General features: G+C 37.6%; 1 protein-coding gene across 1 annotated transcript in view; it reads left to right on the forward strand.

Annotated features, from left to right (window-relative positions):
• sgl (UDP-glucose 6-dehydrogenase sgl) overlaps nt 1–13579 on the forward strand; it is an 82802-nt gene that overhangs the window by 26066 nt on the left and 43157 nt on the right. The window contains exons 5-6 of the mRNA XM_081744739.1: nt 4800–4997; nt 6105–6252. Coding sequence (XP_081600865.1) covers nt 4800–4997; nt 6105–6252 — 346 coding nt within the window. The remainder of the gene's footprint in view (nt 1–4799; nt 4998–6104; nt 6253–13579) is intronic.

Consider the following 13579-nt stretch of genomic DNA (forward strand, 5'->3'; position numbering starts at 1 on the left):
TTCATTAAGAAGAGGAAGAGAAACTGGTTGAGAGATTAGATAAGAAGGAACTTCATCATGAGAAACGTGCTACGGGGTATGGTGGCAGGAAACGGAGGGAAGGGGCGAAGGAGACTACAATTAGTGGACGATATCAAAATAGAAACATCGTACGTGGAGACGAAAAGGGTAGCTGAAGACCGTAGAGCATGGAAGCTTCTCAGTTTCAGCAAGTGATCTGTCAATAATGGCAGAATACCTTTATGATGATGATGATTTCTTCATTTATTACATATAAATTTAATTCAACCGTCAGACCGGTTGTGTAATGTACACTGGGCTGTCCAAGCTCCATACGAATTGTTTAGTCATTGTGGACTGAGAAGCTGAACACCAATTTCAAAAATATGGCTTCAGGGACCAAACTGGGTAGCGTAGTAATTACCATATCGATACGATAAACCAGAGGCCCCGGTTCGGTTCTTCGTCCAGTCGTGCAATTGTTCACTATTTCTATGTCATACAATAGTACGTTGGTACAATCTTGTTCCAAAAAACTTAGCCATCCATCGTTCTTTAAAGGGTCATATTGTTGCAACTAAGGTAGAAAATTATAGAACAGTCTCAAAGTAAATATCTCAATTGAGCAAAGAAGATAACATATTTGTACTGATGGACGCTATAAGATACATATTTATAAATTTGAATACTGACTTTGTATCCGTCAAAAAACAAATTATTTGTTAGATGGTTTCAATAGTCTCTGCTACTTTCTTCAGTAACATCTTGAACTTCTACGCTAGACTCAAAATGTATTTTCTCATCCTTTTCTTTCTTTCTGCCTAGTGTTCAGTGTCTGTCTGTGTTTACGTGACGTACCTACTACTAACTTATGAAATCGTTATTTCAATTTTTTATAGAACATTTGTACAATTGTTTCTTATTATCAGTGTCATTCGTAAACAGTGTCGTGCCGTAGAAAATCAGCGCCCCGGAGACGAGAGTGTACGACGACGACCTCCCCACCCCCCACATACACACACGCATATGAGTAAGGTCGACAGACTAGCAGAGAAGCAGCACTATGGTTTGCGCGAAACGTAAGAAAAATTTCAAAAATAAACCCTGCTTTTCCTTGATTTTTAGTACTTTTTGTTACTTTTCCTTTTCTTTTCTTTTTTCCTCCCGAATGTTGAACCCCTTTACTGCGTCGCCCCTTCCCCCCTCCCCACCATGCCACATCACTGTTCGTAAATTGCTTTTTTTCTACGTTTTCTAAGTAATGTTATTTTACTCCCAGACAGTCAGAGGATGAGAAGATACACAATAAGTCTGGCGTAGCACTTGAAGAAAGTAGCAGAGACTATTAAAATCATCTTATCATCAAAAGCATTTGTTTTGTTTAAAACCTATCTGTGAATAATAGCATAGGACTTCACAAAGTGTAAAGTGCCTGCAGGTTTTTATAAACAATACTCTACATCCGCCATGCCAGTTATTTCAATCTATCAATTCTGGTCGAAGTGTGAAGGCGTGCGGTAGTATGCCATACCACCTCTTCTTTTTCAGTGATCAAGACATACCGTCACTGGAAAGTGGATGGTAGTATACCTTTAATAAATCCATTTTTATAGACAGTAATTGACGAATTGCTTTGCACGTCAAAGATTTTACTTCTTGTATAAAAATAATTTTTAAGTTGGTAATATCAACATATTGTTATAGTTTTCCTACCTTTTGCTTTTAAAATAAGGTGTCTACAAAGAAGTTCATCCCTTGCTCCTACGCAAGAACTCGTGTTGGTTGTATCGGTTGCAGTTAAGGGTCACACAACAACAACAACAACAAAAGTCATGGGCACAATCCAAACAAAAGGCAGTATATTAAGGCGACTCGTTTAAACTGAAATCCAAAATATTGAGAGTTTGTCGGGACTTCTTTTGTGTCTGCCTGATTCCGGTATTTATGTACAGATGGTGACCAGAAAAATGGAAACACCTGAACGAAATTGCAACTTACCAGATTAATATGGTGTCGGGCCACCTTTCGCCTTCAGAACAGCCTTGATGCGACGAGGGATGGAGGCACAGAGGTCGTGAATGGTAGCAAGTGGAATTTTACACCATTCCTCGTGCAGGGTATCGGCCAGTTCTGTGAGAGAGGATGGAGGTGGAAATCTTCGCCAGAGTCGTGTTTCCAAGACGGACCACAGATGTTCAATTATGTTGAGATCTGGAGATTGGGCGGGCCAGGAGAGGTGTCGAACTTCATCCCGATGTTCCTCAAACCACGCTGCAACAACCCCAGCTGTGTGGATGGGTGCATTATCATCCTGGAAGATGGCGTCGTTGTCCGGGAACAACATCCGGACCATAGGATGCAAGTGGTGTCCTAAAATTGCGACATAATCGTTGGCAGTGATTCGTCCGCTAAGTGTGACCACAGGACCTAATGAAAACCATGATATGGCGGCCCACAGCATCATCGAGCCGCCGCCATGTTTCACAGTTGGGCGAAGACACTGCAGATCATAAGCTTCTTTGGGCGTTCTCCACACATAAACACGGCCCGTGGTTGGGAATAGGGTGAAGGATGACTCATCCGACCATATCACACGTTTCCAGTCCTCAGCGGTCCAAGTTGCATGGTCGCGGCACCATTTGCGGCGTGCAAAAGCGTTATGGTCCCTGACGAGCGGTTTGGCCCGTGCAACACGACCCCGTAAGTTCATGTCATGTAATTCGCGGCGGACTGTGATTGTCGAAACAGGGTGGGGGAGGTGCTAATTGAGTTCCTCCGTCACTTGCTCCGCAGTGGCACGACGGTTCTGCGTGACAATGTGCTTTAATACCCGGCGTGACCTGTCACTCATGATTTTCTTCCGCCCACTGTTCCGCTTCCCCGATGTGGATTTCCCGTGTGTTGTGTAGCCGTCATCACCTTCGACACTATCCCACGCGACACACCTAACACAGTAGCCACTGCCGTCACACTCACTCCACATAACCGCGCACCAACAATTTGCCCTCTTTGAAAATCTGAGAGGTCTCCCATTTTACACTACCTTCGTCTGCTGCAGCCACTGGATACTGCTGTTCCACTGCGCCTGACGTAGTATGGAGACCGACCTAACACACCACCACCAGCGGTACGGCGCTGCGGCCGTCACGACACCACTACCAACCCATACATCTGACGTGTTGCCAACTACAGTTGTTTTCATTTTTCTGATCACCATCTGTATATATATATATATAGTTTATGCAATAAAAAAAGTGTGTTACTTTGCTTAAGTATTCGGTTATTGTGTGGTGTGTCAAGAACATTAAATTGATGGAGCTTATATACTTTCATTAAAACGTATTTTTGCGTCTTTCTAATAATTAAATAACAACCTCCCGGAGGAGTTAAGTCGATTTTGAGTTTAACGTCCCGTTCAGCAGCGAGGCTATGTGAGACTGGTCCTACTGATTAACGTGGAATCCGAACCACATGAGCTCCCGCTGGGAATGGAACCCGGGTCTCCCACGCCAAAGGCGCGTACGCTAATCGCTTAGCCACGAAGGAGCTCTACCTTCTGGGGGACTGGAATACCTCAGTCGAGTGGAAAGTCCCGGAGTTTACCTGTGGGAAATTGTTTAAAAATTGTAATTAATAAAATCGGTTTTAGAGCATCTTTGTGTACAATTCAATATAACACAATATAAAGGGATATTTTGTTATTATTATTCGCAGAACGTTGGGGACGTGGGCAAAGCTTCTTCATGCCCCACCCCTAACTACGAAAAGTTCTTCAATGATTTTGAGTCATTATGTAAATAGAAATGCAATCTTTTAGGCAACATACGCTCATTGTATTTCAGCATGTAGATAGTGTGTCGAGTCAAAATCATAATAAAACATACTGCCTCTGCTTTTTTCTTTTCCACTTCGAACACTGCTTATAGCAAAATATGTACTTAAAAAAAATATGTTACACATAATTTCAGGCTTTCCAATGCTCCTACGTTTCCTACATTTTAACGAAACTTGCTATATTTTCTGGCATTGTACTTCCACTTGTGAAAATAACATAAGGAAATAAATTGTGGGTGGTTGGAGTGCCTTTTGTCTCCACAGTAGGGTGGTTGAATGGAGACTCTTCTGTGCTTCGTCCTTTCCTGCTTATTGTCTAAAGATAATTACACCAAACAATATACAGTTAGCGCAAAAAGTATTCATACACCTACAAAATGGACCAAAAAATAAACTAGTTTCGTCATATTCATTAAAAAGTTGTATGGAATATTGATTTTAAAGACTTATAAATAATTTATTTAGATGTATCAATAGTTTTTGCACTAACTGTAGGCAAATAATTGTAGAGTATGTTACACATAGTCGAGTTACCTTAAAGTCACCAGGTGCAAAATGTTTACATTTTAGATTGTATTTTATATTTCAGATGTTCATATAACATTTGGTGTGCTTTCCAAGTGATTTTTTTTTATTTCCACCTATTGGATAATTGAAATGTTCCTTTTTCGCAGCTTCACGAAAGCTCCTGTATTTTTTCGTCGTGATTTCCTACACACACACACACATATATATATATATATATATATATATATATATATATATTCATTAGCATTTGAAAGCCTGTAATTTGATTTCAAAATTCGTGTACGTCTTTTCTTATGGTAGCTATCGAACACAACGTAACTTTCAACCACTACCTCATGTAGTTGTAGGAGTAATATATCATTTTGTTTGAAATTATGTTATTTCCAGAATTTTAATGCAAAATTTAGTTACCATTTATTTTTATTTCTATGCAACAGATATTGTCAAATCCTGAGTTCCTTGCTGAAGGCACCGCCATAGAGGATCTGTTGAACGCCGATCGTGTTCTGATTGGTGGTGAAGACACCACTGAGGGACAGGCTGCTATCGAGGAACTTCGTTGGGTGTACGAACACTGGCTCCCTAGCGATCGCATCATCACAATGAATACCTGGTCCTCAGAACTTTCCAAATTGGTAATTAGTAGTAGTCATTTATTCATTCATTTATTGCATCCGTTACTCGTCATACAACGAAATTGGACATGTTGATTTGAAATATAATATATATATATATATATATATATATAACTATGACATTTGAAGGACTGTAAATTCACTAATATACCCTATTATACATTTTATTTTTACATATGCAAATTATTTTGAATATATTCTTCAATAGAGTAAAATCATTGTTCTACCAAACAACTTTTAAGTTTGATTTTAAAGTTATTAACAGAAGCCTGATTCTTTATAAATGGTAGAAGCAGATTATATAATAGTGTGTGTTTATGTGCGATTGATTTATTATATATGTTTGTTCTGTGTGTATGCAAGTGAATATCTTCTTTACTTCCTGTGTTGTAACACTGGGTATCTTTGGTGACAGTAAATTCGGTACTATTTTTTCAAAAATATGTTAATATTTCAAACAAACACATGGAAGGAAGAATCACTATTTCAAGTTCTTTAAAAATATTTCTGCATGGGGAGTTCCATTTTACTCCTGCTAGTATCCTTACCACTTTCTTTTGTAGTCTAAAGATAACAAGACTTTTGGGGTTACTTCTCCAAAACATCAACCCATACTTTAATACAGAATGAAAATTTAAGTTATATATATACGCGCCAAGTGAACTTTGTGGTGGACAAACTCGTGTGTATGGGTTTCCTCAGGGTTCTCCCGTTTCCTCCCACTTTCTTCATTCCACCATTTCATTCATTTCTGATCATCACCGTCTCCTTTAGCCTAGCCGGCATAACCGTGGGACGTAAAACTTATAGATTTCATTTTCATTTTTCGAGGAAGCACCTTTTCTTCACGCGTTGTCATTCCGAGCATAAACAAGCAACTGAGCGTTGAGGAGAAGAAGCAAATCATTTAAAGCGCTCTCTTGCATACTATACAAAATCTAGGAGCCTATTTTTTTCGTATGATCAATGGCTACTTCTTTAAACTCTATACGAAATATAGCTTCAAAATTAATTTAGAATAATCCTGCATATGGAGTATATGATTATAGCTAAATTTGTGTTGTTCTGATTTCTCATACACATTGTTTTACTCTTAATGTTTCACAGGCAGCGAACGCATTTTTAGCACAGAGGATTTCGAGTATCAATTCCCTATCAGCAGTGTGCGAAGCAACAGGGGCTGATGTTTCTGAAGTTGCACAAGCAATTGGTTTGGACTCGAGGATAGGACCCAAGTTTCTACAAGCTTCAGTTGGTAAGAACAAGTTGAGATAGTCTCTTTTTCCCACACTGTTCATATAGTTTCAAACTCCCATGTAATGCATTGCCATTAATAAGGATTTTAACATATATTTATCTCCTCTAGCATTCTTCGTATCCTCTTTAGTAAAACAACAAGATAACATGTATTTTTTTTCTGTTTTTATAAAGGGCCTATGCGGTTTGCCATAAGAAACACACTGTGTCACATGATCAGATCAAAAGTCACGTTGCCTGCTAAATCGAGTTTGGAGATTCCAAATCGAAGATGCGTATTTCAAGCACGTAACTTTCGCCTGGGGCGCACTGGGTAATTTGAAAAGATGAATATACTTTATCATTATTATTTTTTTTTTTACTCAACTTCACTTTTGACAATATTCTATCCATATTTACCTTACATGATATACATTGTTCTTAAGCTCTTCATTATGTCTTTGCAATAAGCTTTCAATTATTGCAAAGCATCTCCTTGATTATAGTTTTTGAGATATGTGTACGACTTCAGTTTTTCATTGACTTTCATGTGCATGTTTCGTGCTTTATGACTATATTCCATCCATTTTAGGACCGTGCTTTATGACTATATTCCATCCATTTTAGGACCGTGCTTTATGACTGTATTCCATCCATTTTAGGGCAATTTGCTTTTGAAATATAGAATCTACATAGTCCTTTCCACATTTAAGCCGAATTTCAGCCAACTCCTCAAAGTTCGTTCACACCATTGCAACCAGATAAGCCCTTAAAACCACAATATGCTAAACTTGCACGCTAAATTATTGTAGATAAATTGGAGCTTTGGAGGTAAATTTTAGCCCTGAATTATATATCAGAGATTTAGAGTACATTTTTTCAAAATGACAGGAAATGTGTACCCATTTTAGTATTGATTTCCTTGGCACATCCACTGATCTCTGGTCTGGACTTATTGTTATTTAGCAATTGTTTGGTGAAATTATTGTAAATTTTCACTCCTAAACTTACCATGCGAAACATGGTCGCTTACTCTGAGGTAAAAACGTAGACTGAAATTGTTTGAGAAAAGATCCTGAGACGAATATTCGGATCCAAGGGGAACGGGAATTAGGAATGCTGAAAACTTCATAACGACGAACTACATAATTTATACCGTTTGCGAAACATTGTTAGGGTCATCAAATCTAGGAGGCTGAGGTGGGCAAGTCATGTAGCCAGGATGGAAGAAAGTAGGAACGTTTTCAATGATTTGACTGGAAATTCAGTCGGAAAACGACCATTGGGAAAACCTAGGCGCAGATGAGAGGACAGTATTAAGATGGATCTGGAAGAAATAGAATACAAAGTAAAAACTGGATCCAGTTGGTTAAGGATAGAAGTCAGTGGAGAGTTTTGTGAACGCAGCGTTGAACCTCCTGGTTCCATAGGCCATAGAGCTAGTTAGCTTTTAAATTTATCATTCTTAAGTGAACAGTTACTGGAGTCAGCCGCAAGTTACTGTAGTACTCCTAAGTCCTAAAGAACATGGAAGACGAACCGTGAAAAGTTAGGGAATAATAGAACCAATTCAAGAACAAAATCCCCGATACAACTGCTCTTTACTTAAAAAAATACATGTTCAATTATTTTTTGTATATATTCTGTAAAAGTATAGTAGTTGATACGCTTTACATCCCGAAGTGTTTTTAATTTTCAGTAAGGTAACCTCGTGTGAAATCAATTCATTAAAATCAGAAATATATATTTTCTCTGTATTATATTGTAAGGCAAGTATTAACAAGATGTGCAGGTGGCTCATTTGTGGTGTAATATGTGAGGTATGTTACATCGGAGACTGCAGGTTCCATAGGGGCTGCGGTGGCTCAGTGGTAGAGCGTTCACCTCTGGTGCGTGGGGTCCCTGGTTTGATCGTAGCTCGCGCCATGTGAGCTTTGTGGTGGACAAACACATGTGTGTCGGTTTTCTCGGGTTCTTCCGTTTCCTCCCACTTTTTTCTTCATTCCACCATTTCATTCATTTCTCATCATCAGCCTAGCGGTATAACCATGGAACGTAAAACTTAAAGTTTTTTTTTTTTTTTTTTTTTTTTTTTTTTTTTTTTTTTTTTGCAAGTTTCATAAAGATGAGGCGTAGTTAACAAGTCTTTACTGCACTGTACTTGGGTGATATTGTCGTATATTGTACTGCACTTATTGGTTTCTCTTTCGTACTTGTAAGAATTTCTTCCTTTTGTGCATGCCTTTCGTTTGTTAATTCAGTATACAACAACAGCCTAATGAGGTATTAATGATAATTATTATTATTGCTTGAGTGAATCGAGATGTTTTGGCACTCAAGCTTTGTGTATTGAGACAGATATTGAGTGTTTGGTACACTACAGTGGAGCACCAATACTCAACTGACTTCAGTTTCTTTATTTGAATGATTACGGTAGTTTACGTAATTATGGAAAAATGTTAAATACATAATATGTTAAAGTATGCATTTCAGCGCACTATTTTCTATTAGAAATCAAAATTTGTTTACCTGAGTGGTGTATCGTGGCGTTTGAAAATGGTGCACTACTTCGTTGACTTTATTCGTGTCAACATTGACGAGCATGTTATTACTCTAGGATTATTTTTTGAACTGCTACTTAGTAAGATCCCGCTAATTCGCCTTATTAGGTAGTAATGTTAGTAAGTTCGTCACTCCACACGACAATTCTTGAACGAAAGCATTTTTTCAATAGACAACTAGAGTGATTGTCTCGGTCGTATCCGCCGATTGAGTCAATCCGTTAACATCTTCATGGGTAACGGCGACTTTAACAATGGCTATCCATATCCCGTTTAAAATTGTAACATTTCCCTGACGTCTATGCAACCTGTACAATAACAAAGAAATGATGGTTGCCTATAACGAAAGGATATACACCTTTGTTCGTGCAATTATTTCGGCCGAGTCAATCCTTTAATATCTTCATGGGTAACGTCCGTTAACATGTTCACGGGTAACGGCAACTTTAATGGTGGCTATCTACATCCCATTTAAAATGGAAAAATTCCTAGCTCCTATGCAACTTGCACAATAAGAAAGAAATGTTGGGTGCCTATGATAAACGATATATCCCTTTCTGCAGTTATCTCGGCCGAATTTCTTAATAGAGTCAATCTGTTAACATCATTACGGGTAACGGTGACTTTAAAGGTGGTTATCCATATCCCCTTTAAAATTTATAACATTTACTGGCTTCTCTGCAACCTGTACAGTAGCAAAGAAATGTTGGTTGCCTATAATAGAAGGATAGGTTCTTTTGCTTGTGTTGTTATCTGGGCCGAGTTCGTTAGTGAAGTCAATCCGTTAACATTATTACGGGTAACGGTGACTTTAAAGGTGGCTATCCATATTCCATTTAAAATTTATAACATTCTCTGGCTTCTATGCAATCTGCACAGTAACAAAGTGGTGATGGTTGCCTATAACAAAAGGATATGCACTTTTGTTTCTTCAATTTTCACTACCAAGTCATTTAATGAAGTCAATCTGTTAATATCAGGGTAACGGTGAGTTTAAGAGTGACTATCCATATCCCAAACATCGAGTCGCGTGATCTTCTTCACCGTTTTTGGCAGAATTTATTCCATATTTGTTTCTCTTCTGGTTTGCAATATACAGGGTGGCCCATTTTAATTTTTTCACGGAAATATCTCAGAAACAGTTGAACGTAGATGAACCAAACAAAAACTCAAATGGGAAATACCATGGGGCAAATCGAATAGTGATGTCGCAGTGCCCCTCAGGGCCTCCTTTCATGGGAGCGCGGGGCCCAACTTTAAAATTTTAAAAGGAAACATGGGTCAAGTGATACGTTGTTCGATAGTTCTTTAAAAAGCTAAAAAGCGTTGCAACAAAAGATTTTTATATCGGTCACCGTATTTAATATGGCCGCCAAGGCAGGTTGCCTGTATCACATAAAACATCCTGTACCACTAATATGAAAACAGTTAACATAAACGAACCGAACAAAAACCTCAAATAGAAAATGCCATGGGGCACATCAAATGGTATTGTCGCGGTGCCCCCTTTATGGGGGTCCAGGGCCCTACTTCAAACTTGTAAATTAAAACATGGGGTGAGTGATACTTCGTTCGGTATATTCTTAAAAACTAAAGAGCGCTGTTGCAAAAGATTGTTTATATGGGTCACCGTTTTCAAAATGACCACCAAGACATGTCAGATAAAACGTTCAGTACCATTAATTTGAAAACGGTTAAAGATAAATGAACAGAACAAAAATTCGAATAGGAAATCACAGAGGGTATTTATCATTGCACGTGTCGAGAATGTTGCAACAGAGGAAAAGATGATTAGAGTTAAAGTGCCATAATACAAAGGAGAAAATCTAATTCCTAGAAAATTATCGCTCCAACCTTCCTTTCTAAGTGAGAAGCGAGAAGACGGGGAAATTGCAAATGAGAATCCTAGTTCGATATCTCTGTAATGGGGAAAAGTAGGTAAAATGGTATCTTGTTTAATGGTATCTTTCCTTTTTGATTGCAGGCAATGATTTGATGTAAAAATGAATCAACTGAAATGCGAAACAAATTTGTCGAACAATGCAATTTTAGAATAATGTATACAAAGTTGGTTTTGTTCAACAGTCGTCTGCACGATACTGATTCGATTCTTCTTCTTCTGTGTCTTTTTGCATGTGATAGAAATTAGCTTCACTGAGATGTTGTCCAGTTACATTCCGAATAACTTTCAGCGGTAATTTCAGTTGTGATCCTCAATGACGAAACGGTTCATACTGATGCAGATGCCTCCCAGACATCTTGCACGCGTTGCGTTAAATTATCAGGGACGAAAGGGCGGGCAAAATATTTGCAAGTTACAACAATGTATTGTTAAACCTTTGATTCTCATTTCAGCTGCTTCTTTTTCCCCATCCAATCACACTTTGCAATACAAATGGTGTTAAACTTGAAAGCGAATTTCACCTTATTTTTATTACAGTACCAATCACTTGTACATACAAGTATTTCAGACAAACCATACCTATTGCTAGTAAACGTGGGGTTCTCATTTGAGATTTTACCATTCATTCCTGCTTCACCCACTTAGGGAGGGAGATCGGAAAGATAATTTTCTAAGAATTAGATTTCCTCTTTTGCAATATGTCACTTATAGTTTAATAATCTTTTTCTGCGTTGCATTTTCTCTTGCAGTGGATAAATACCCTCTGTGACTTCGTATACGAGCTTTATTCTGTTCATTTATCTCCAACCGTTTTCATATTAGTGGTACTGGACGTTTTATATCATCCAAGCAACGTATCTTGTCTGCCATTTTGAATACGGTAAGCGATATGAAAAATATTTTACCACAACGCTTTTTAGTTTCTGAAGATCTATCGAACGAGGTACTGCTCGCTTCATGTTTCCATTTAAAATTTCGAAAATGGGCCCTGGGCCTCCATGAAGGGTGGCACCGCGACAATACCATTCGATTTGTGCCATGGCATTTCCTGTTTGAGTTTTTGTTTGGTTTATCTATGTTCAACCGTTTTTGAGACATTTCCGTGGAAAGATTAAAATGGACCACCCTGTATATATGTATCTTCAGTACTAAAAGTCAAAATTTATAGCTTTGTAAGCTCGCTCGCTTCTGAAATGGGATAACTTAACTATGAAATACTATACTATGAATATAACGTGACTCCCATCATTGTCAATGTTGTTAAGAATAAAGTCAATGAAGGTTTTTCGGATTCCACGACGCACCACGCAGGTAAACAGAGTTCGGCTTTTAACATTAATTACATGTTTAAAATTGTTGATGAATGGAGATAGTTAAACAATGAGAAACTTGACAAGAGCTATAGGCCAAGAATGAAAAGATGAGATGTCTCAAATGAACAAGGCACGTCTCTCGGTCGGAGATATGCTAGAGGTATAATTAGAGTGTTTATTTGGAAGTCTGTTTTGGAAGGAGGAAAACTTAAGAGCCTGCCTTACTAAAAATAACACAAAATTTACAATTTTTCTTTTGCTTGTTTTTCATAAGTGAAAGAACATAATAAAATGCAACTTACCACAATCATAGATAATGTTGTACTACAACAGAAAATATGAACCTGAAGAATTTTCAGTGTTGCCATCTATATAAATTACAGTGTTGTCAGAATAACAATTTCCCTAAAATCTAAGTTAAGGCAGTGACTAGAGGAACGAACTCAACTGCATTTGATTACGTACCATGTTGTTTTGGTTTCCTGTGAACTACTTTTTAAATAATAGTTGTATTTAGTTTGTAATAAACAAAATAGTTTTAACATACCGTTATTAAAACTAAATAATAATGTTATTTAAAAAGTAGTTCACAGCAAACCAAAACAACACAATACATAACCAAGTGCAGTTGAGATCGTTCCTCTAGTCGCTGCCTTAACTTAGATTTTAGGGAAATTGTTATTCTGGCAACACTGTAATTTCTATGGATGGCAACACTGAAAATTCTTCAGGTTCATATTTTCTATTGCAGTACAACATTATCTATAATTATGGTAAGTTGCATTTTATTATCTCCTTTCACTTATGAATAAACAAGCAAAAGAAAAATGGTAAATTTTACATTATTTTTTAATAAGGCAGGCTCTTAAGTGTACATACGAAAAAGGTATAAAGACAGGATCTTAGGGATGTAAGTAAGAAATTTGACTGGAATAGTGGTGTACAGAATGTATATTATTACATTTATTAATAGCTGAAACACCGTTTCTTCGAACCGGAAGAAGATGTTTATGGAAAACATTTGAATCCTTTCCCCCACTTAGGATACACATTGCAAAGAAAGTGTGATGATAAAAATCCATAATGTCACCTTTTTACCCCCACCTCACCCCACTATGCCAATTGGGAATGATTTTGGACTTTAAACGGCAACGGAAGTGCTACTATTCATCTCATCGAGCCCGAAAACTATTAATTGCACACTAATATCGGTTTTTGATTATTTTTATATCCCACTACTCAATTTTTTTTCGCATAAATTATGACCCCACCTTAGTATATGAATTATAATCAATTTAACACCATAAAATCCTTCGAAGAACTGAGAGTGACAATCACACCAAACATAAATCATTTTTAATTTACCATCAGATAGAAATTCACATTCACTCTTATACAATAGAAAATTATTAGCTCCAGGCGTAAGAATACGGGAACTTGTAGTTTCACTCCAGGAGAGAAATGAGGTAGGTGCATGTGTTTGTTAGTTTTATTTTATTTCTTGGTAACTACTGGCCGGCTCTAAACCATATTTAGTGGGTAAATAACCCATAGTCTAAGGAATGAAAA

This window comes from Thermobia domestica, chromosome 17 (genome assembly GCF_964235325.1).
Source record: "Thermobia domestica chromosome 17, izTheDome1.hap1.1, whole genome shotgun sequence".
NCBI lineage: Eukaryota > Metazoa > Arthropoda > Insecta > Zygentoma > Lepismatidae > Thermobia > Thermobia domestica.